The sequence below is a fragment of the Phodopus roborovskii genome, unplaced genomic scaffold, assembly GCF_943737965.1.
Source record: "Phodopus roborovskii unplaced genomic scaffold, PHOROB, whole genome shotgun sequence".
In the NCBI taxonomy this organism is placed as follows: domain Eukaryota; kingdom Metazoa; phylum Chordata; class Mammalia; order Rodentia; family Cricetidae; genus Phodopus; species Phodopus roborovskii.
In genome coordinates, this window is record NW_026126407.1 from 50,019,277 (window position 1) to 50,041,277 (window position 22,001).

General features: G+C 51.1%; 5 protein-coding genes across 6 annotated transcripts; 3 read left to right on the forward strand and 2 right to left on the reverse strand.

Annotated features, from left to right (window-relative positions):
* The first annotated feature begins 7,588 nt into the window (after positions 1-7,588).
* On the forward strand, positions 7,589-8,630 carry Cldn9 (claudin 9). The gene has a single exon (XM_051181575.1). The coding sequence runs from the start codon at positions 7,784-7,786 to the stop codon at positions 8,435-8,437; it is 654 nt and encodes a 217-aa protein (XP_051037532.1). The 5' UTR covers positions 7,589-7,783; the 3' UTR covers positions 8,438-8,630.
* A 1,020-nt stretch (positions 8,631-9,650) lies between these two features.
* Positions 9,651-10,365, reverse strand: Cldn6 (claudin 6). The gene has a single exon (XM_051181577.1). It carries the CDS (start codon positions 10,352-10,354, stop codon positions 9,689-9,691), a length of 666 nt encoding a protein of 221 aa, XP_051037534.1. The 5' UTR covers positions 10,355-10,365; the 3' UTR covers positions 9,651-9,688.
* A 3,205-nt stretch (positions 10,366-13,570) lies between these two features.
* Positions 13,571-15,548, forward strand: Tnfrsf12a (TNF receptor superfamily member 12A). The gene is made up of 4 exons (XM_051181285.1): positions 13,571-13,717; positions 14,397-14,501; positions 14,721-14,855; positions 14,948-15,548. Exons 1-4 carry the CDS (start codon positions 13,624-13,626, stop codon positions 15,001-15,003), a joined length of 390 nt encoding a protein of 129 aa, XP_051037242.1. The 5' UTR covers positions 13,571-13,623; the 3' UTR covers positions 15,004-15,548.
* A 228-nt stretch (positions 15,549-15,776) lies between these two features.
* Hcfc1r1 (host cell factor C1 regulator 1) lies at positions 15,777-17,201 on the reverse strand. Its single transcript, XM_051181284.1, has 3 exons — positions 16,879-17,201; positions 16,323-16,451; positions 15,777-16,106 (listed from the first exon to the last, which is right to left on the reverse strand). The coding sequence occupies exons 1-3, from the start codon at positions 17,184-17,186 to the stop codon at positions 15,971-15,973; spliced, it is 573 nt and encodes a 190-aa protein (XP_051037241.1). The 5' UTR covers positions 17,187-17,201; the 3' UTR covers positions 15,777-15,970.
* Thoc6 (THO complex subunit 6) lies at positions 17,201-21,983 on the forward strand. 2 transcript variants are annotated; one of them, XM_051181283.1, is made up of 13 exons: positions 17,201-17,408; positions 19,668-19,783; positions 19,891-19,955; positions 20,045-20,148; positions 20,237-20,274; positions 20,359-20,407; positions 20,495-20,566; positions 20,656-20,758; positions 21,002-21,051; positions 21,126-21,188; positions 21,271-21,381; positions 21,464-21,598; positions 21,674-21,983. In XM_051181283.1, the coding sequence occupies exons 1-13, from the start codon at positions 17,370-17,372 to the stop codon at positions 21,752-21,754; spliced, it is 1,026 nt and encodes a 341-aa protein (XP_051037240.1). In that variant the 5' UTR covers positions 17,201-17,369; the 3' UTR covers positions 21,755-21,983. The 2 variants fall into 2 exon arrangements, with proteins under 2 accessions (XP_051037240.1, XP_051037238.1); XM_051181281.1 differs by lacking the exon at positions 17,201-17,408 and adding an exon at positions 17,767-17,951 and having other exon boundaries at positions 19,667-19,783.
* The last annotated feature ends 18 nt before the right edge of the window (positions 21,984-22,001 follow it).

Here is a 22,001-nt window from a genome sequence, read left to right on the forward strand (position 1 = left end):
AAGGCCCGGCCAGAGCTCAGCTGGGGACGAAAGAAGAATGCCAGGATTGCAGCCAAGCCTCGGAAGAAAAAAGTAAACTTGACATTCAGTTTAAGATGAGGGACTTCATCTGGGGCTACTGGCCCACGCCTGTAACCCCAACATTAGGGATACTTAAGCAGGGGGTGGGATCACCAGCTAAAGGTCAGCCTTTGTTACTTATTGAGAGCCTGTCTCAAAACACTTAAAAAGGAGGAGAACTTTTGCTGCCCTTTTCCCCATCTCTCCAGTCTTGTGGTGTCTCTGTAGGATATTTGAGAATGTAACTCATCTAAGTGTTAATAAAACTAGCCATTGCCTTAGGACATCAGACCTACCCACAGCATGTACACACATGGAAGAAACCCAGGTCAAAAGGTGAACAACAAAAGTTTGATTCTTTTGTTTGTTTTGGTTTTTTGAGACAAGATCCCTTTGCTATGCAGTGCTGTCTGGCCTTGAACTCAGCAATACAAGCATCCTGTGATCAGGTTTAATAGTCCAGAGCTACCAAGTTGAGCTTTGAAAACAAAATTTCAGATGCTACACCTAGTGTCCAGAATGGCATCTGTCCCTTACCCAGAGTGTGTGTGTAAGGCTAAGGCTTTCCTCATCTTTGGAAACTCCCAAGGGTTATGAGTCAAACTTCTGACTGAAATAGACCTGAGAGTCCCCCTACCCCCAAGTGGTGGACATGGACAATTGAAACTGGGCAGGAGGATCACGTGCAAGGGCTGTGAAGTCACCCCATGGGGAGAAGGGAGCTCCAGGTGGAGTCCTGAGTAGAAACTCCTCTCTCCTGATTTTCAAGACTCCCACCTCCATACTGGTTTCTGTGCAGCCAGTACAACTTAATATAAAGTTCTCTTTGTTCCACAGGTAGCCTGGGCTCAAGTAACCAAGTGGTTGGCATACCTCTTCAGCCATTCAGGAGTGGTATCAGGGAGCCAGCCTTGACCTTGGGGGACCTCTGAGAGCCCAGGTCCATCAGCAAGATCAATTAATTTATTAGATTCCGGTGACTGCAGTAACAAGCTATGCAAACTAAGTAGCCTGGGACAATAGGAATTTGTTCTCATAACAGTGCTGGTGGCCAGAGGCCTAAAAAAGGACTGGCAGTGTCAAAAGCAGCCAGAGACTGTGTCTATCTCTTTTCCTTGCTTCAGCAGGACCTTGCTGGTCCTCAGGTGCTAGGAAAGGACTTTCTTTGCCTCAGCTTCTGAGGACATCTCCCATTGCCTTTCCAAACTGACTTCCTATTGAGATGATTCATTGAATCTTGTTTGCAAAGATACTTTTGTCAGCTAGATGTGGTGGTAGCACATGCCTTTAACAGAGCACTTGGGAGGTAGAGGCAAGTAGATTTTTGAGTTGGAGGTCAGCCTGGTCTACAGAATGAGTTCCAGGCTAGGCAGAACTATATAGTGAGACACCTCTGTCTCTCTCTCTCCCTTCCTTCCTTTTTTTTTTTTTTTTTTTTTTTCTGGTTTTTGGAGACTTTGTGGCTTTGGAAGCTATCCTGGAACTAGTTCTTGTAAACTAGGCTGGCCTCAACTCACAGAGATACGACTGCCTCTGCCTCCCCAGTGCTGGGCCACCACTGCCTGGCAGTGCGACCTTTCAAAAAAACAAACAAAAAGACACTTTTATCACATGAGGTCACACTCCCAAGTTCCATCACCATCCAATTCATATAAGCCATCTCTGTAGTCCAGGCTACCTGTAAATTTGGAGTCTGACTGCTTCTGCTACCCAAGTAGCTGCATAGCAGGATTATGCTACCAAGCCTGGCCTTAGACCATGTCCCACCTTCTTATCCATCTTCCCAGAACTTAACTAAGCCCTGTCTTTCACCGACTTGGGGCTCTTGAGTCATCTGAGAGCCCGTGGTCATCAGCTGACACACTAACACTAGTACAGGAAAATAGTCTGCCTGTTTTCCATAGTGACTCTCTCTCTCTGCTTCCTTGTATTTCTCTGCTTGCTGCCTTCCCATTCTCATGTTGCCCAGCTCTCTTCTCTCTGCTCAGAAGTGAAAGTATCAGGAGGGACAGTGTGTCTTTTAAAGATAACTTCTGGCCTGCCATGGTGGCACATGCCTTTAATCCCAGCACTCAGGAGGCAGAAGTGGTTGGATCTCTGTGAGTTCCACCCTGGTCCACAAAGTGAGATCCAGGACAGAGGGGGTGTGTGTGTGTGTGTGTGTGTGTGTGTGTGTGTTGGTGGCGGGGAGGTTATAACTCTTCTGGGAGATGGGCAAGCCAAACTTGAGAGCCATCTACTGCTTTGGGTTGAAAGCTGATCAAAACTGATAATAAAGTTAATTGTTACCTAGTCCATGGTTGTGACCTATCCAGGTGTACAAGTGAAACTACCTTTGTCTGAGACCTCATGGGGGATGGGAGCCTGGGCTGCTGCTCTTGAAGGCCTTACACACTAGGGACCCAAACACTAAGCCTGTGGCTTCCCCACAAAACTGAGTCATAAACACATGCACGTGCTTGCAGAGGTTCTGTCCAGAGAATGGACAGGTAGATCTTCGGCACCTCCACAGGGACTGTAAGGGAGGCTCAGCAGGGGAAAGAAGCTGCCACCACCTTTTGCGGGTGGATGGGTACTCAGAGGCCTGCTGGCCTGACCTGTCTGCTGAGAGAGTGGCAGACTTAGAAATCAGGGTCTTGACTTCAGGCCCCTTCTGTTGTCTGTGTGTTTACACAGCCTAGCTTTTTTAGTGCTCTGGGCATGTTTCCTATCTGTAGTAAGTGATTAGTGAGCTGCTGAGAGTTTCAGAGGTTTTTAGTCTTTGCCTCTTAGTCATTGAAAGTTCAGGAGCTAGGGAACTGGCTCTTCTGGCTATAAAGCCAGGTGGGCCCTCAGGCTCCTCTAGAGGCAATAAGGGAAGCAGCCATAGGTTCCCTTTGAGGAGAGCAAATTAACCCATTTAGGCCACATTCATGTAAATTCAGTCCTGGTTTGTTCTTCCCTCCAGAGCTTGTTGGCCCCTTGCACTCAGCCTGGAAAAAGAATGTTGTTTAGTTACTTAGTTGGTGGGGCGGAGGGGCACACCTCCGTTTTCTCTAGCAGAGCATTGGGGAAAATTCCTCATATCCTTCCTAGTGTGAGAAGGTGGGGGTGGGGATTCTGGAGGACCTGTTAAAGTTTCATTGAGATGGTAACTGCTCAGGGGGCCCTATCTCTCCATATCAATGATACTACATTCCAGTCCATAGGTCCAGACTTTAACCCTATATTTTACAAGGAGATAACCTACTGGAAATCCAGGGCCACCAGGTAGCCTCCAGGAAAGTCAACGGCTTCCTTGTAAGCAGGTTTTTGCAGCCTGGCCTAGAGTCCTCCAAGGAGCAGTGCCCAGTCCTTCAGGCTTCTGGAATGATGTAGAGGTTTCTCCCTACATTTACTCTCCCTACGTTACTCCACCCAGATCTGAGTGGAGCTTATAATAAAAAGGGACAGCAGGAGACTTTCTGCCTGAGCCGCTTGAGGGCCGGTTCGACCACAATTGGTCACTGGTAATGTGTCCAGGCTGCAACCACTCCCTGTGGTGGTGAAGTCCTTGGCAGTGTGGGTGCTCCCTGCTGCGCTCGTAGGTAGAGGAATTGGGGGCCTTTTGGCCTCTGCCCCCTGAGAAAGCTTACTGTTTCGTTTTTCTTTTCTTTTTTGTTGTTTTTGAGACGAGAGTTTCTCTATGTATCATCACTGGCTGTCCAGGAACTCACTCTATGGACCAGGCTGGCCTTGAACTCATAGACATCTGTCTGCCACAGGCTTGCATTGCCATTGCCCAGGTGACAATGTTAACCCTATTGGGTTGTGTGCTACATAGCTGTGCTGGGGGTGGGGAGTGGGGGATAATAGAGCTATCTGTAGCAATGGTGGGCTACCTAGAAAAACTTTCCATAGGTTAACCAACTCTCCCAATCTTGGATGCAAAACTCAGTCCTCCAAACTCAAAATATTCAGGGCCAACCAGGGTGAGTTGGCCTCCAACATGCAAAGGCAGAGGCCTTTGTCTGCTCCTGGGGAAGGCATTCTAGGCTTGGGGCTGCAGAGGGTGGAGTTGATGGCCCCTAGACCCAGGCTTGCCTGAGTCTTACACCCAACCTAACCTGTGTGACCAGATTCCTGGAGGCCCCTGGAAGGGCTTCAGAGGGGGCCTCTAGGCGGGCTGGGCTCTATTGGGGCTGGGCTCTATTGGCCCTCCTTTGCAGCCACTCTTTCCTAACATGCTGTGAAATCCATGCCCCAGGAGGCAGATGAGCTGGACAGATCTGACCCCATCAGCAAAGTGCTGAAACTGACCACTGATCTGAAGAAGCTCCTAGTTCTGACTTGGAAACTGCAGAAAAGCCATCTCTATTGGCCATCAGAATGACTCGGTGTATAAAAATGCACTTGCCAACAAGCTTGATAACCTGAGTCTAATTCCTGGGCCCCTTGTAGAGGAAGGAGGGTAGCACCAACTACTGCAAGTTGTCCTCTGACCTCCTCACACTAGCAGAGACACACAGTATACACAAATAAATACAATTTAGCAAGACTGTATCAGTTTGAAGGCTGGAAAGAGTTATGAGTGCATACTGCTCTTCCAGAGAACCAGAGTTCTGTTCCCAGCATGCATGTTGATTGGCTCACAACCACCTATAACTCCAGTTCCTGGGATCTGATGCCTCTGGCTTCTGCAGTTACCCTCACTCATGTACAGGTACCACAATACTCCTCCCCCCAAATTAAGGAAACAATTTTTTCATTTGTTTTTGGTTTTTCAAGACAGGGTTTCTCTGTGTAGTCCTGGCTGTCCTGAAACTTGCTCTGTAGACTAGGCTGGCCTTGAACTCAGAGATTCATCTGCCTCTGCCTCAGGAGTGCTGAGATTAAAAGCAGGCACCACCACATAGTGCAGAAAAGAAATGTCTAATACTCTGGGTTCTGAGAAGTCCATCTCATCAGGGAGAGGTAGTGGTCCCATCCCACTTTTCAGACCAGGTGACTAGCACTGGTCTCCGTCTATTTATTTGGTGGGAAAGCAAACTTCTCTTCCAAAGCAAGTATTCAGGCATCTGTACTGGCCTGCCCTTGGGGTTCTGACAGAATACACCCTCAGCTGCAGCCACTAAGAGCACCACCTGTGCATATTCACTACATTCCCCTTTAAAAGGGCCCTGTCCACATCCTATCTTTCTCTTTCTCTCCCTCTTTCTCTTCCACCACTCTTGTCCCCAGAGACCAGTCTGTGCTCCCCTCTCTGCTCCTTTTTCTACCCCTTCTCTCTTTTCCAAAAAACCAACTATGTGATCCTGTTGTATGGCATGACTTCTCTTCACAGTGTTTTAAAAATTACAACAGTGCTAAAATCTATACCTAGAAATGATGAGTACATCACACCCCTGGGTTCTAATACCACCTTCATAGATACAGAGCATTGAAATGGCTCAGCTGGTAAAAGGTTCTTGCTACTAAACATCTTGTTACTAAAAAAGAGTTCCATTTCTTATGTCCTGGATGATAGAAAGACAACTGATTTGGCTCCTGCATGTTAATCTTCGTTGGGTTTTCAAGACAGGCTTTCTCTCTGTAGCTTTGGAGCCTCTCCTGGCACTCTGTAGACTCAAGGCTGGCTTCAAACAGAGATCCACCTGCCTCTGCCTCCCAAGAGCGGGGATTAAAGGCGTGCACCACCATTGCCTGTCCTGCAAGTTATCCTTACACACTGTGACTCATACATACATACTTACATACATATTAAATTAAGGGGGAAAACCCTTTAGATGGGCAGTGGTAGCACATGCCTTTAATACCAGAGTAAGCATTCTCAGGGAACAGGGGCTGCACAGTAAAACTCTTGTCTTTTTTGAAAAGTAAAGCTGGACATGGTGGTACACCATGCCAGGCCTCCTTTTTCTTTCTTTCTCTCTCTCTTTCTTTTTTTGTTTGTTGATTTTCAGAGGTTTTTGGGTTTTTGTTGTTGTAGTTTTTGAGACCTCCCAGAAATCCCACATGCCTATGCCTCTGGGGTGCTGAGATTAGAGGCATGCACCACCACTGGGGCTGGAGAGATTGTTCCTGTTCCGTGTTTAAGAGTACTAGCTGTTCTTCTAGAAGTCCCAGGTTTGAGTCTCAGTACCTACATGGTGGCTCTCAACTACCTGTATTGCCAGTTGCAGGGAATCTAATGCTCTCTCTGTTCTCTGCAGGCATTAGGAATATGTGTCCTACAGATATTCATGTAGGCAAACACCTGTTTTGGGATGCTGGCCTGTCCTCTGATGAAGTGTTTTTTTAAAATAGTCTTCAGAAGCTGAGCATGGTGGAACATACCTTTAATCTTAGGACTCAGGAGGCACAGGCAGGCAGATCTCTGGGAGTTCCATGCCAGCCAGGGGGGGATTGTTCCTAACTTTCATGACTGCCCTGAAATGTACACATATTGGCAGGACTGTGTCCCATGTGGAATGCAGGCTCTTTAAGTTTTCTCAACTGAGCCTCTTGAGGGAAGAAGTTAAGACACCTCGTCCTCCCTGGTCAGATCAGATTTTGAGCTGAAATTAGGCAATACCCTGTGAATGGAGACTCTAAATGACCGGAAGTCGGGGCTCAGGCTCATTTTAAACCTCTGTGGTGTGCCAGCCTGGCTCGTTATTCATGTGGCTATCAAAAAGAGCACTCTATCTCAGGGTCCCCCTCGCCCCTTCTTGCCCCAGGCCGCTTTCTGCCCATTTCAACAACAGGCTCTTTATCACCAGGCCACAAGGGACCTTCAGCAACTCAGCTCAGGCCCCTAGTTTCGGCAGTGGGGGTGGAATGGGAACACCTGGGCTGAGGTGGAAGTGTGTGCCTATGTGTATTGGTGAGGGGAATCGTTTTTTTCTAGGCCGTTGCCTTGGTAATGCCACCTGAGCTGGGCGCCAGGCACCTGTTGTCTGGGAAACTGTAGGCGGAGCCTCTCCCCTAGGAGCTGCCAGGGTTATTGAGTTGAGACTGGAGACAGATCAGATTCCAGAGAGTCTTGAGAGGGTGGGGGATGGGGAGCGGGGTTATGATGATGGATAATGGGAGCATATTTTCCCCACCATCCAGAGTGAATTAGACAGGTGGCAAAGAGGGAGCAGGCTCAGGCTGAGAGCTCATCAGCCCATTCTCTGCTTCAAGGCAATAAATAGGCTCCTCTCATCTTTTTTCTTGGTCCTGTCTTCCCGGATTTCCTTTGTTACTGGGTTTACACTTGGTCTTGGCACCCTACCCTAACCCTGAAGGCCCTCATCCTACCCCCTTTTCACCATTGCTCTGGTTGTACTACCCAATGGCAGCCTCCAGGTCCCTTGCTGGGCTCCTCCCCTGCCCTAGGCCTTAAAACCCCGCCTGCAGCCAGCGCCCTCAGACATCCCAGGTGGCACCTCACAGTTCTGTTTTGAGAAAAGCTGTATACTAGCTGAGAGGACTTCAACCAAGAAAGGACGTGAGCAGCCAGCAGAGAGGAACACAGCTTTTCCAAGTCCATGGAAGGTTTTGAGGGTCTGTGATGGGCCATAGGCTTCCTAGAGGACACAAGCAATCCCGCTGAACAGGACCTAAGGACTTCTTTGTGTTCAGTGAGTATCAGCTGTGTGAGGCCTGCAGACACGAGGTCTGTCCTGGCCTGAGAGCAACAGATCCACCTCCTGAGCATTGAGACCCACCCTGAACTCTGTGCTCCCAACCCCATTGAGTTCCTGATTCAGGCTGAGAGCTGAGAAGACCCGAGGAGCAGATGGCTTCAACTGGCCTTGAACTCCTTGGCATGACCCTGGCAGTGCTAGGCTGGCTAGGGACCCTGGTATCCTGTGCTCTGCCACTGTGGAAGGTGACTGCCTTCATCGGCAACAGCATCGTTGTGGCCCAGGTGGTGTGGGAGGGGCTGTGGATGTCCTGCGTGGTCCAGAGCACTGGCCAGATGCAGTGCAAGGTGTACGACTCCCTGCTGGCACTGCCCCAGGACCTGCAGGCTGCCAGAGCCCTCTGTGTTGTTGCCCTTCTGCTGGCTTTGCTGGGCCTGCTGGTGGCTATCACGGGTGCCCAGTGCACCACATGTGTGGAGGATGAAGGTGCCAAGGCTCGAATTGTGCTCACTGCAGGGGTCCTCCTCCTCCTCTCCGGCATCCTAGTGCTCATTCCTGTCTGCTGGACAGCCCATGCTATCATCCAGGATTTCTATAACCCACTGGTGGCAGAAGCCCTCAAGAGAGAGCTGGGGGCCTCCCTCTACCTGGGCTGGGCAGCAGCTGCACTACTCATGCTGGGTGGAGGGCTCCTCTGCTGTACGTGTCCCCCATCCCATTTCGAGCGACCCCGTGGACCCAGGCTGGGCTACTCTATCCCTTCCCGTTCAGGTGCTTCAGGACTGGATAAGAGAGACTATGTGTGAGGCTAAGGCTTCTTCTGGAAGCTAGAACCTGCAGCTTTATGCCCAGGCACTGGGCCGCACCCTTGCATATCTTCATCAACCTCTTGTGCCAGGGAAGCTCACTTCTGTTTGGTGAGGACCTGGCTCTAGGGGAACCTCATCTGGTCTGTCCTGAGCCAACCCTTTGCAGTGGTTGCAACCTTGAGAAAGCGCCAAAGCTTTTGGGTACCCTGGCCCATCCCTGCCTCCCAGGGTATTGCTGGTATTCCTGAACTGACTTACTCTCCTATCTGTGGAGCTCTACCTTACCCCAGGAACCTGGGCTTCAGCCTCCTTGCCTTCACAGCAAGATGTACACTGTGACCTAACAGCCTTCAGATGGTCAAGTTTAATCCAACCATCACCTGAATCCAAGCTGCTCAATGCCCTACCCCCCTCCCCTGCAACCTGACTGAGCTGGGAATAAAAGCACATTGTAACTGAGATTCCTCTGATTTGTGAAAAGGCATGGGGGTGGAGGTGCCCCAGGTTCCAGCCAGCAAGCATGTTTGCTTAGACCACGGGGTCTGAGCCAGAAAGGTTTAGAATTGATTATGAAACTGGCTGCCTCTAGTTAGGCTCGTACCAAACACGAATCGACATCAAAAGTACATTATAAAAATCATGTTTTATTTAGTAAAACATTGCATGGGCAGGGAAATGTGCAAGGAGAGATGGGGGAGGGTCTACAAAACAGCTGGGACCTGATTTGGGGGAAGTACATGTAACTTTGGTATTGGGATGCAGGGGCCAAAGGTGTTAAAAGATTTGGAGTAGAAAATTCTTTGGTAACTTATCACTTGCCCTTCCAGGACTGGGAACTCTTGGGACAGGCCATCTTGGGGATCACAAAGGCCAGATTCACAAGCAGTCTCAAAACAGGTTCCACAGAAGATGCCCAGAGTGAATAAACTAAAAGTGTCACCCATCCCAATGAACAATCTAAAAGAGAGAAACAAACAGCAGAGGTAGGGGGAATCTGGACTTAAGTTGAGTCAAGGTTCCATAATGACAACCTATCTCAAAAACAGATGCAACCATCCCCAGGGGCAGGGTATTGTATAGCTCATGGTACTTGCCTACCAAATGTGTAGGGCCCCAGGTTCAATACCCAGTACCACAAAACAAAACCAAGGAAATAAACAACCCCAAACTACTAGGCATCATTTCTTGATGGCTCAGCTCAGGGTCCTAAGGTCCCCTGGCCATTAGAGCTTTACTCCCCAATGAGCATCAGACATAATTCTTGGTGGGGTATTCAGAGGGTCCACGAGAGGCTGAATGTGGAGCAGACGTAGAGTAGCGGGCCATGTAATGGCCAGGTCCCCGGGACCCTCCAGAGGAGCAAGCACAGCACAACAGTCCTCCACCCAGCAGCAAAAGGCCTGAGGCTGACCAGCCCAGATAGAGGGAGGCCCCCAGCTCCCGCTTTTGAGCATCAGCTACCAAGGGGTTATAGAAGTCCTGGATGATGGAGTGGGCTGTCCAGCTGACAGGAATGAGGGTCAGGATGCTGGAGATGATAAAGATGATCCCCGAGATGAGCACCAGTCGAGACTTGGAATTCTTGTCTTCTACACAGGTAGTGCATTTGGCTCCTGTGAGGTAGACCAGCAGGCCAAGCAGGACAATGAGGAGAGTAATGACAGAGAGGGCTCTTGCGGCTTGGAGGTCCTGGGGCAGTGCCAGCAGGGAGTCGTACACCTTGCACTGCATCTGGCCAGTGCTCTGGACCACGCAGGACATCCACAGCCCCTCCCATACCATCTGGGCTACAACGATGTTGTTGCCAATGAAGGCTGTCACCTTCCACATGGGCAGAGCGCAGGACACCAGGGCATTGACCCAGCCAAGCAGGGTCAGGACGATCCCCAAGATTTGCAGGCCGGCAGATGCCATGATGAATTCCAGGGGGCTGTGTAGTGTGGGAGGATTGAAATGAAGAGTGTTAAAGCGTGGCGGGCCCCAATGTCCTATAAATTGTCAGGTGTGATAGAAGCACAAAATACCCTGACAGTTAACTACTGTCTAGGCCAATCAAAAGCAAAATAAGCATTTAATTCTTCCCTAGTTTGTGAGATGTAAAGCACAAAAAATCCTGTTGTTTTTGTTCAGGTGACAGGAAATAGGATGAAGCTGAACTGAATGAAGCAAAGGCCAGTGCAGTGACAGATACTTTGTCATAAATTTATTTTGAGACAGGCTTTTTTTTTTTTAAGTTTTTGAACACAGGGTTTCTCTGTGTAGCTTTGGAGCCTGTCCTGTATCTCACTCTGTAGCCCAGGCTGTCCTGAACCCTCCTGAGACCCAAGCACCACCACCTCCCAGAGAGATGGTCTTATCTAGCCCAGGCTAGAACTGCTTTTATCTCCCAATGTAACTGGGGCTGACCTTGAACTTCTGACCCTCCTGCTTCCACTTCCCTGAATACTGGGCTAACAGGCAGATTTACCATCTGCAACACCTTACCCAGATACTGCAGCACTGGTGATTGCAGACTTGGAGCTTCCTGAATGCCAGACAAGCACTCTAAAAACTGAGCTACATCCTCAGGTACATTGTATCAGGTGAGCAAAGTAGCACAAGGAGGTGAAATGTCAGGGGTGTAATTTTGGAATGGTTGGGCTCTAGCCACAAGTTTCAGGTCCAATTGTATCCCTTCAGCACTCGGGTGAGATCTCAAGCTTCCTCCCACCACACCCAAGGCTCAAATGGAAACCCCCCAGCTCCGTTCCAGGTATCATTTCAGGTGGATATAATTCCTTGAAATCCCAGGCCTAGCCCTCCCCTACACTCCCAAGTATCTCCTTCCAATCCCTGGAAGTTGCTGGAGGCCCTTCCAGGCCAGGCCCAAAAGAGAGACGAGGAAAAACAAACTATTTTACCCAAAAGCAGATTTTTCTAGGCTACTAGCCGATTCTCCTTCAGCTTCCACCTCATGGCACATGCCCTCAAGGATGGGAGCATTCTTTCAAATTTTAGACCAAAGGCCAAGCTACCTTCCCTCTCTCGACACAACTTCCTAAGGAGCTAGACCCCAGTGCCTTCTGTGACAGACTGCACCTGTGTCCGTCATGCCGCAGTTCACATAGTTGGCACTAAGGGAGTCAGTTCTGCTCGGCGTCATGCTGTGGCTCCCCATTACCTTCGACTCTAAGGGTGCACCTTGCACCTAAGAATGACATTGACCCTTCGACTCTTCACTTGTCTCACACAGGAGTCAAAGAGTCAAGATCTGGAGAGACATTCGCTCCTTTTCATCTCTGTCCCTCTCCACTTAACCGAGTGCTCACTCTGCTTTGTTCGAGGGCGTGCTGTCCGGCTCGGCCACCCGGGGTAGGCTGATTATTAGGCCTAGGAGTGAGCGACCAGGAGGGGCTTAATGGCGGCGCCCGAAGCTGCAGGTGAGGGGGAGGGGAGTCCCGCCCCAAAGAAGCCAAGCAAGTGGAGGAGGGGCGTCCCAGGTTTCGGTGCCTTTGTCCCGGGGGGAGGGGGAGGGGCGTTTAACTTCTCTGGGGTTGCGGGGCCTCACGCAACTACTTCTTGCCTAGGGATTTGCCGACCCAAGTGGCTGCCACTAGGATCGAAGGCCCAGTCTCTGCATTCGCCCGCAAGCACCCTGCCACATCCCCTGCCTGCGAATCTCCACGCCCGCAATTCACACTTGCCCCAGGCTCACCTGAAAGAGACTGCAAAGGTTCCTACTTCGAAAGTAGGGACGAGGGCGGAGGCAAAGGGTCTTAAAGCCGCAATGACGTCACTGGACCACCTCCCTCGGGGAGGGGCAGAGACCCCCGCCCAGACAGCAGCCGAAGTTCGTTTCTCAGTCGGGTTTCTCAGCTCCTTAGTTGCTGGGGACTCCAGCAGCAACACCTGCTACCTGCTGAGACTTGAGAATTCATTCAACTTTTCATAGCCCCAGTTTCTTACTTTGCGAATGGAGACATGTCTGCATGTAAGTCCTATGTAGGACCTATGTAAGCCCTAAGGTACAAATTAAAGGGCATATTACTTTTGTGTGTGGGGGGGGGGGATTGTCACACTGCATACCTGTGGTTAGAAGACTACTAGAGAAAGTTGGTTCTCGTCTTCCACTCTGTAGCCCGGGGTATCGAACTCAGATTGCCAGGTTTGGCAGTAGGCATCCTTACCCGCTGGCTGCTCTTTGTTTTTGTTATACTCTGAGACCCTTAAAAAAGCAGCATGTAGGTCTGGAGAGATGGCTCACCGGTTATGAGGCTTTCTGCTTTTCCAGGTGACCGGGTTTATTTGTGCCAGCTTGTAACGACCTGTAATTCTATCTCTAGGAGATCCGTTGCCCTCTTCTGGACGCCAGGGACACTCATACACACGTGGCACACACACAGGCACACAAAAATAAAATAAATCTTTTAAAAAATAATGTAGCATGCCTTTGATCCCAGCACTCGAGGCCAGCCTGATCTACAGAGAGAGTTCCAGGACAGCCTCCAAAGCCATACAGAGAAACCCTGTCTCCAAAAAAAAAAAACCAAAAATGTAGCATGCATACGCTTACAGTACTGGTTACTGATACAGGAGAATCCGGAGATAAAGGTCAGCCCTGGGCTATAAAGCAAGATTCTTTCTAACAAAACAAACGAAGGAAAACCTGGGTTTGGTGGTGTTTGCCTGCAGTCCTAGCACTTAGGGGACTGAGAGAAGAGAATTGTTTCGAGTTTGAGGCTAGCCTGGGATACAGTATGAGATCCTGTCTCAAAGAGCGAAAACCAAACAAAACAAGCGAACACAAAAGCTGTGTGGATATAACTTAGTTCTTTCCTGTTGTATTTCATCCTCTGGTTTCCACCTCAAAATAATAGATAGATTATTTATTTGGACTTAAATTTCTTTTGTAATTATGGCTTGTAGCTAATTTTCTCCGCTCCACGCCTTTGGGACTGAGGCTCGCAGAGGGTGGAGCAGGGTAGACGGCTTCGGGGCGTTCTAGACATTTGGAAAGACTGTTCAATTCTGCTGAATGGCTCGTCAGCAGACTGCTTGCACTCAGAACCGCACAGCACAGTGGATGTTGGGCGGGCAGAGGCAAAGGCTCCGCCCCGGAAGGCGGGGGCGGGGCGGGGCCCCAGCCCTGAGTCTTGGCCCGCCTGTGGTGGGAACAGACTGCTGTTGCCGCGGGACCGGCTATCATGGCTCCGGCTTGGCCGCGGCCTCTACCGCAGATCCTCGTGTTGGGAGTCGGGTTGGTGTTGATGCGCGCCGCGGCCGGGGAACAAGCACCAGGTATGCTTGGCTCAGACGACAGTGAAGTTGGGACTTTTGGGTGGTCAGGAGCGGAATTTGGGTGCTGGAGATCTGAGTGGAACCCGGTAGACGTGCACATCTAGTCTTTAGGCAGCTTGTTCCAAGTGGGGAAGGTCTGAATCCACTCCAAGCTTTATCCACATCCGAGCCTCAGTTTCGCTACCTGTTCAATCAGGTGTGGGGTCTTCTGTCTCAAAAGTTCGAGCCAGAGTAGAGAAAGTAAACTTCGAGGGAAGAAGTTTTGTTTTGGGAAGGGGGCATGCCCTCACCCTGACCTGTAATGGGGGTCCGAGCAGCCCCGATAGCTAAGAATCGCGAAGGGGCACTGGGGTCTTTGCCCTCTATACCATGTGGGGGTGCCCCTTCCATCCGGTGACTTCAATGCCCAGTTATGCGGGAGGAGGGACTGGGGTCGGGCTCAGTGCCCAGGAGTGAGTCACACTCTGACGGCGTGGGGGGGCATCCCCCCCCAAGTCGCGCGCTACCCGACCCCCTCCCGCACTGCCGTGTCTTGGTCAGGCGGTGCGGTCACCTGTGAGGAATGCGAGGGTGAGGGGGGCGATGGTGACTCACGTTATTTGAGCTGACTGACCCTGACCTCAGACCCCAGAATAGCCGCGCCCTGCCGTCAGCTTCTGACTTGCAGCCCCCTCCCCAGGCACCGCCCCATGCTCTAGCGGCAGCTCCTGGAGCGCGGATCTTGACAAGTGCATGGACTGCGCTTCATGTCCAGCGAGACCGCACAGCGACTTCTGCTTGGGATGTGAGTGGGGGCGGGGCCGGTGGCCAGTGAATCCTAGAAGTGGGTAGAGGTTTGCTGGGGCGGAGAGGAGGGTCTTGAACTTAGGATCTAGAAAATCAGGGGAAACTGACTAGGGAAAGGGCTTCTATCAGGTTGGGGAACACTGTGGGGCAAAGCTTGAGACCCCCTTAGAGGACTGTCTTCCCGAGGGCGAAATCTGATTTGAGCCTTGGCCACTAGGTGCAGCAGCACCTCCTGCCCCCTTCAGACTGCTCTGGCCCATTCTGGGAGGCGCTCTTAGTCTGGCCTTGGTTTTGGCGCTACTTTCTGGTTTCCTGGTCTGGAGAAGGTGCCGAAGGAGAGAAAAGTTTACTAGTAAGTGACCTCTCCACCCTCCCTCTTCCCACCTTCCCCATCACTTCCCTAAATGTCCCCTAATCATGACAACCCCACTTCTTATTTTCTAGCCCCCATAGAGGAGACTGGTGGAGAGGGCTGCCCAGGTGTGGCACTGATCCAGTGAGGAACACCGGCACCGGTGCCCACTCATCGTCCATTCATTCATTCTGGAGCCAGCCTGGCCTTCCAGACAACCCAAGCCAGACTCTTCCAACCACAAGGGGGTGGGGTGAGGTGGTGATTCACTTCCCAGGACTGGGCTTAGGGTTCAGGGGAGCCTTCCAAGGTGGCTAGATTGCCCTGTCTCTGGTTCCAGGGCAGGGAGCCTCAAGCTGGGTCACAAAGCGACACATACTAAGGAACTGCAGCATTTGCACAAGGGGGTCCCCTGCTCCCCCCAAGTCCTGAAGACCTGGATGATTTGAAGGGCAGGCACAATAGGTCCCACCCACTCAGATGGGCTGAAATTCGACTACACTTAAGTTTCAGCCCTGGGAGTGGGTCAGATTTAGGGACCTGTACTTAACACTAAGGGGGCTGGCCCTCTGGGAGGGCTGGCCCTAATACAAACACACACACAACCCATCCTCTAAAGGGAGGAATATTTATTTTGGGGATAAAGTTTGGGGGGAGGGGAGATTTATTAATAAAAGAATCTTTAACTTGAAACGGTTTGGAGAATGGCCTGATCCCTAGCTTGTCTCCCCAGAACTGGAGGGAGGGAGGGAGCCAGTCGGCCACTGCGGGGGCGGGGGTGAGGCTCTGACTCACACATTCTCAATGCCTGGAGCCCAGCTTGCCAGGACCTGGCTTGCCCTCACCGTTTTCCAGGGAAGATTTTGAGGAGAAAACCCCAGCATCCAGCACTCCACCCTCCCCAAACACTGCTGAGAGACCTTTAACTGCTCAGAAATCTTTATTCACTAATGAGTTGATACTTTCCCCTTTCCAAGCTGCTGCCCCTTCCATTCAGGGTTTCACTGAGCTCGGTATCCTCTGTCCTGTTACAGGGGAAGGACCACATCCTTCTCTAGGGGTTGCTGGTCTCTGCTGTCAGGAACAAGGTGAAGAGGGACACTGGCCTTCAGCACTTAGAGCTCCATGATGTCCCCAGCTGGGGATGCAGGGTAGTAGGGACTGGGGGTATCCCCCAGCCTCAGCAGCCTGAGGGCCTCAGGGATCAGGCTCCCAGGATAGCGCCAGAGAAGCAGCTCTGGGCAAGGGCCCCTGAAAGAAGAAGAAGGGCAGTGAAAGTATGGGGCAGAGGCTGGCCTGGCAGAGCCACCTCCTTCCTACCAGGCCCAGGGCCCCTGGAGCCAAAGATGGAAAACAGCACAGAAGTTGGCTAGAAGCTAAAAATAGCATGATGAGGCAGAGCATGAGGAGGGGCTTTGAGGACTGAATGTGATTCTCTAGAAGGCCCTGCAAAGGGGAGGTTCCTACCTGAGTGGTGGCAGGGCTTGAGGAAAAGTCACAGGGGGACTGCAGTAGGGGTGGTCATTATGTAGGCTGAGTCGGGAGAAGTGGGTGGCCATGTTTTCCTCAGACAGAAACTGCTTGTGCAAGGGTTCCCTGGGGAAAGACCAGAGAGGAACAGAGGCAGGGATGTTGAGGGTGGAGGCAAACTAATGAGGACCCATCTGTCCCCAAACTTAATGCTCCTCCAGGGGTTTTTGTGCTCATGGCACAGCTCCTAGGAGAGGGGACCTGGGAAGTAGAGCCAGGTGTAGCCCACCCTCTTTACCTGAGGCTGCAGAGTAAACCAGGATTCCAGAATCAGTGTTGTCTGTGTGGCCATGTGATGGTCTCAGGCCATCATCCACCAGGCTAGCTCGGAAATCCTGCCGTGGCTTCCCAGCTCCAACACAAGCTCAAACACCACAGTTTCCTGTACCACCTTGCCTCACTTCCCAGGATCACCCTACTGACCGGCGCTGGGCCCCCAGCCAAAAACTCTTGCCCTCCGTTAGTCGGGCCCACACAGGGACCGCTTACGCACCTGGCGTCCAGGCCGCGAGTCAGCCCAGTGGTGGCCCGTGGGTCCCGACCTGGAGAGTCTCGCTCCAGGGACTGTTGTAGGATCATTACGGTCCGGGGTCCTGCAGATAGAGGGGTGGGATCCAGGCAGCAGAGGCGGAGCCTTTGAGGGCGTGGTGCAACGCGAGGGGCGGGGCCACCGGCGGGCTCAGTAGAGACGTTCCACGCAAGCGCGGACGAGGAGCACCGCGAGGTTAGAAGGCGGGACGGGTCGGCGGGGTGGGGGAGGGGATTCGGCGTAGCTGGACAGTCCGGGACGCTACTTAGCATAAGGGTCCTTCGCGGAGCCCCCCCAGGTTTCGGTGGTTCTAGACAGCACCGGTCTGCTGCCTTAGTTGTTGAACGGCAGGCAGTGCCAGTCCTGAGACGCAACGAGAAGAGCCACTCTGAGGCACGTAGGGAGTCGAGAGGTTGTGTCGCGCGTAGAGCCCTCTGGGACTTGTAGTTCTGAAGATGGATCACGTCGCACCGTCGCCGGTGCCGCTGGGTCAGGTGAGTCGAGTGTGCGCACAATGCCTTCTGGGGTTTGTAGTCTCACCATGACCGGGTGGCTAAGAAATACTCCAGAATACCCATTGTGCGTAGGTGGTTTGTGGGACTCGGACTCTGACCCCCAAAAACAGTGACCCCGATTTTTGGGATCTAATAGTGACATAGGGATTAGATGTCAACCACTTAAAAAAAATTAGCGCCTTAGAACGTGGTGCCACACACCTTTAATGCCAGCACTGGGGAGGCAGAGGCAGACATATCTTTGTGAGTTAGAAACTAGCCTGCTACATAGTGAGTTCCAGTGTCATATATCTTTCTTTGAACTTTGTTATATAATGGGAAATGACCTTGAACTTCAGCCTCCCTCTCAGTGTTACAGGCTGTTGGGTTTGCCATAATGCCCAATACATACAGTGCTGGTGCTCAAACACAGGACTTTGGATAAGAATAGTTTTTAGCAATTGGAGAGATGGAAGAGGACCCGAGTTTGGGTTCCAGCACTCAAGTTCTAAAGCTTCCAATTGCCTGTAACTCCAGCTCATGGGGATGTACATCCTTTGGCCTCTGTGGACACCTGCACTCACTTGCACGTACTCCCCTCACACACATATACACATAATTAAAATCAATAACAATAAAATCGTTTTTAAAAAGAGCATGAGCCAGGTGGTGGTGGTGGTGCATGCCTTTAATGCCACCACTTGCAAGGCAGAGGCAGGTGATCCCTGAGTTTGAGGCCAGCCTGGTCTACAGAGTTAGTTTCAGGACAGCCAGGGATTACACAGAGAAACCTTGTCCTCCCCAGAAAACAAAACAAAACAAAAAACACAACAACAAAAGAAGAGCATGATCAACCCGTTGAGTAGTTACCCTTGGCCTCAACAGCCACTTTATCTTTTTTTTTTTTTTTTAAACAAGTTTTCAGGAAGTACATCAGGCTGGCCTGGAACTCATAGAGATCTGCCTGCCTCTTCCTTTCAAGTGTTGGGATTACAGGCGTGCCACCACACCAGGCCCATTTATTTTCTTGTAAGATTTATTCATTGCTTTATGTCTATAAGTGTTTTTCCTACATGTTATATGTGTGCTGTGTGTGTTTATGGTGTCCTCAGAAGCCAGAAGAGGCATCACAAGGGGCTGGAGAGATGGCCCAGTGATTAAAAGCACTTCCTACTCTTCTGGAGGTACCAAGTTCAGTTCCCAGCAGCCATATAGGAATGGATTTACAGATGCTTGTAATCCAGTTTCAGGAGATCCAACACCCTCTTTTAGTCTTCATAAGCACTTGTATACACAGCACAGCACACATTCACACACACATTTTAAGAAAAGAAAAAAAAACAAAACAACAAACAAAAATCAAGGCCTAATGACTCAGTGCCTTTATTCGCAGCACTTGCAAGGCAGAGGTAGGCAGATCTCTATGATGCCAGCCTGGTTTACATAGTGAGTTCTGGGACAAAGAAGGCTGTTTGTGAGAACCTCTCTGGAGGGATTGAGGGAGGTGATGTCAGCTCTCCTGGAACTGGTTACAGATGGTTGTGATCTGCCATGTGGGTCTGTGAGGGGTCTCTGCAAGTGTAGTGCACACTCACCTGCTAAGCCATCTCTTCAGGTACACCCTGCCCTCACACCCGTTTTTAAAATATTGATTTATTATTTTTGTTCACTTAGTTTTTTGAGACAGGGTCAGCATATTTCAGGCTGACCTGGAATTTGTCATGGAGTGGGGGATATCCTCCTGCCCTGCACCTCCTGAGTGTTGAACTCACAGGCCACAGGTGTGTGCCTGCTTAATTTAGTACTCAGCGCTGGGGATTGAGTTTAAAGCATGGTGCATGCTAATCAAGCACTCTTATCAATTCAGTTATATCCTCAGATGTGTGTGTGCGTGTGAGAGAGAGAGACTATCTCATGTAGCCCAGGCTACCCTTGGATTCACTAGGTAGCTGAGAGTAATCTTGAATTACCACTGATCCTCCTATTTCCGCCTGTCAAGTACTGAAATCACAGTTGTGCACTACTAAACCTGGCTACAAGGCTCTTACTCTTCGTGACTTTACCTAATTATGACAGCGTTCCCTGGGAGTGCCATCTGCCTGTTAAGCTGACAGGAGAGGCTTGGTGCTTGCTCTGGGTTTTAGGCACCGCACCTCTGCTCCCCTTTCACTCTTCCTGGAGCAACTCTTGTACGAGCAGATACCAGTAGGAGGAGGCCCCAGATCTCCCAGAATCCCTGCATCCACCCTCTTCCCACAGGCTGAGGTATCTCAGGCCCTGCAGCGACTGCACATGACCATCTTCTCTCAGAGTGTCTCGCCCTGCGGGAAGTTTCTGGCAGCTGGCAACAATTATGGGCAGATTGCCATCTTCAGGTACCCTCTACTCCTAACTCCCGTCACACATGAGCCTTAGCACTCATGCCTTCTGGGATTGATGCTCCCTGCTTCTGACTCTTGGCTCCTCCTCACCTTTCTTTCAGTTTGTCTGCTGCCTTGAGTTCAGAGGCCAAAGAAGAAAGCAAAAAACCCATGGTGACCTTCCATGGTGGGTATAGCTGTTGGGCACAGTTCAGGAGACCTCAGGGTAGAGATGGGGACACAGTGGGCTTATTAATGTTTTCTGTGTCCCTTTAGCCCATGATGGGCCTGTCTACAGCATGGTCTCCACAGATCGACATCTGCTCAGTGCTGGGGATGGGGAAGTGAAGGGCTGGCTTTGGGCAGAGATCCTCAAGAAGGTAGGAGTTTGGAGCCTGCACGGGCTGGGCTTCCCCACCTGGAGAGGTTTGGGGATCATTCAACATTTCCTCCTGTTTCTCTGTGAAGGGCTGTAAGGAACTGTGGCATCGTCAGCCTCCATACAGGTGAGCGAGGACCTTGTTGGTGAAGGGCATGTGAGGTCAATGACACTATCTCTGGGATTCTGACCCCTCTCCTCCTCCACCTAGGACCAGCCTGGAAGTACCTGAAATCAATGCCTTGCTGCTTGTCCCCAAGGTCTGAGCTCTTTGTGACCATTCTAGGCCAAATGTTGCTCTCTGCCATGATTGGCACCAACTTTCAGCTCTCTTGCTTCCCCCATAGGAGAATTCACTTATTCTAGCAGGGGGAGACTGTCAGCTGCACACCATGGACCTGGAAACTGGGGCCTTCACAGTGAGTAGGGGTCTGGAGCCAGGACAAATCTGGGACAAAGTGGGTATGCCTCCTGGGTCTTCTCCTGAGCCTTCCTTTTTTCCCTGCAGCGGGCCCTCCGGGGCCACACAGATTATATCCATTGTCTGGCACTGAGGGATCGAAGCCCTGAGGTGCTATCCGGCGGTGAGGATGGAGCTGTACGGCTTTGGGGTAAGGAAAAGACCAATTAGCAAGAAAGTGAGCTGGGTCTGGTGGCACATGCTTTTAATCCCAGCACTTGGGAGGCAGAGACAGGCAGAGATCTCTGTGAGTTCAAGGCCACTGTGGTCTACAGATCTAGATCCAGGAAGGCTAGGGCTATGTAGAGACTGTCTCAAAGAAAAAAAAAAGTGAGACAGTGGGGGTGGGGCTTTGTGGCTCATCAAGAGTCCTGGTGATTTTATTTCCCCACAGATCTACGTATAGCCAAAGAGGTTCAGACCATCGAGGTCTATAAGCATGAGGTGAGGAGAGACCTACATCTTTGTCCTCTTACTTATCTGCCCTCCAGTGCTCTCACCTCTTGTCTCCTTCTCAGGAGTGCTCACGGCCCCACAATGGGCGCTGGATTGGATGTTTGGCTACTGACTCAGACTGGATGGTGAGCTGGGCAGAGTGTGGGATGGAGTGATCACTAAAGTCCATGGCTTGGAATGACTGGGGCCTGCTGCCTTTCTGCCTAGGTCTGTGGAGGGGGCCCAGCCCTCACCCTCTGGCACCTCAGATCTTCCACGCCCACCACTGTCTTTCCCATTCGGGCACCACAGAAGCATGTCACCTTCTATCAGGACCTGGTGAGACCCACTGTCTTGATTCTATCACTTTCTCCAGTGCCCCTGTCTAGCCCTGACCCCTGAACTTCTTTGTCCTCCACAGATCCTGTCTGCCGGCCAGGGCTGTTGTGTCAACCACTGGCAGCTGAGTGGGGAGCTTAAGGCCCAGGTGCCTGGTTCCTCCCCAGGGCTGCTCAGCCTAAGCCTCAACCAGCAGCCAGCAGCCCCAGAGTGCAAGGTGGGTCTTAGAACGGATATGGGATCTCAGGGGACCTATGGGATGGGTGGTCAGCCATGTCTTCTTGGCTTTTAGGTCCTGACTGCTTCAGGCAACAGCTGTCGAGTGGATGTCTTCACCAACCTGGGCTACCGAGCTTTCTCCATGTCCTTCTGACATCATGATCCTCTGTCTTGGGATGGGGGTCTTGGGTCTTGTACTTTAGCCCAGGCTGGCCTGGAACTCACTTTGTGGCTCAGCTAGGTCTCAAACTTCGAGCAGTTCTCCTATCTGTGGCCAGAGTGCTGAGACTGAGAGCTGTGAGCCACTACATTCAGCTTTTTTTTTTTTTTTTTTTTTTTTTTCTGTCAAAATAAAGTTTTAGGCTTTTCTTGTTTGTACTTTCTATCCAAGAATGGAGACC

What these genes read in the sequence shown, in the direction of transcription:
- Thoc6 (XM_051181281.1), top strand. Translation starts at nt 17,878, where the DNA reads ATGGAAGAGGACCCGAGTTTGGGTTCCAGCACTCAAGTTCTAAAGCTT. An exon ending in CCTTGCTGCTTGTCCCCAAG is followed by an intron (nt 20,408 to 20,494) that starts GTCTGAGCTCTT and finishes CTTCCCCCATAG; the next exon opens with GAGAATTCACTTATTCTAGC. An exon ending in CTACTGACTCAGACTGGATG is followed by an intron (nt 21,189 to 21,270) that starts GTGAGCTGGGCA and finishes CTTTCTGCCTAG; the next exon opens with GTCTGTGGAGGGGGCCCAGC.
- Tnfrsf12a (XM_051181285.1), top strand. Translation starts at nt 13,624, where the DNA reads ATGGCTCCGGCTTGGCCGCGGCCTCTACCGCAGATCCTCGTGTTGGGA. An exon ending in GGCCGGGGAACAAGCACCAG is followed by an intron (nt 13,718 to 14,396) that starts GTATGCTTGGCT and finishes CCCCCTCCCCAG; the next exon opens with GCACCGCCCCATGCTCTAGC. An exon ending in CAGCGACTTCTGCTTGGGAT is followed by an intron (nt 14,502 to 14,720) that starts GTGAGTGGGGGC and finishes CTTGGCCACTAG; the next exon opens with GTGCAGCAGCACCTCCTGCC.
- Cldn9 (XM_051181575.1), top strand. Translation starts at nt 7,784, where the DNA reads ATGGCTTCAACTGGCCTTGAACTCCTTGGCATGACCCTGGCAGTGCTA.
- Hcfc1r1 (XM_051181284.1), bottom strand. Translation starts at nt 17,186, where the DNA reads ATGCTAAGTAGCGTCCCGGACTGTCCAGCTACGCCGAATCCCCTCCCC. An exon ending in ACTCGCGGCCTGGACGCCAG is followed by an intron (nt 16,452 to 16,878) that starts GTGCGTAAGCGG and finishes GTCTTTCCCCAG; the next exon opens with GGAACCCTTGCACAAGCAGT. An exon ending in CAAGCCCTGCCACCACTCAG is followed by an intron (nt 16,107 to 16,322) that starts GTAGGAACCTCC and finishes TTCTTCTTTCAG; the next exon opens with GGGCCCTTGCCCAGAGCTGC.
- Cldn6 (XM_051181577.1), bottom strand. Translation starts at nt 10,354, where the DNA reads ATGGCATCTGCCGGCCTGCAAATCTTGGGGATCGTCCTGACCCTGCTT.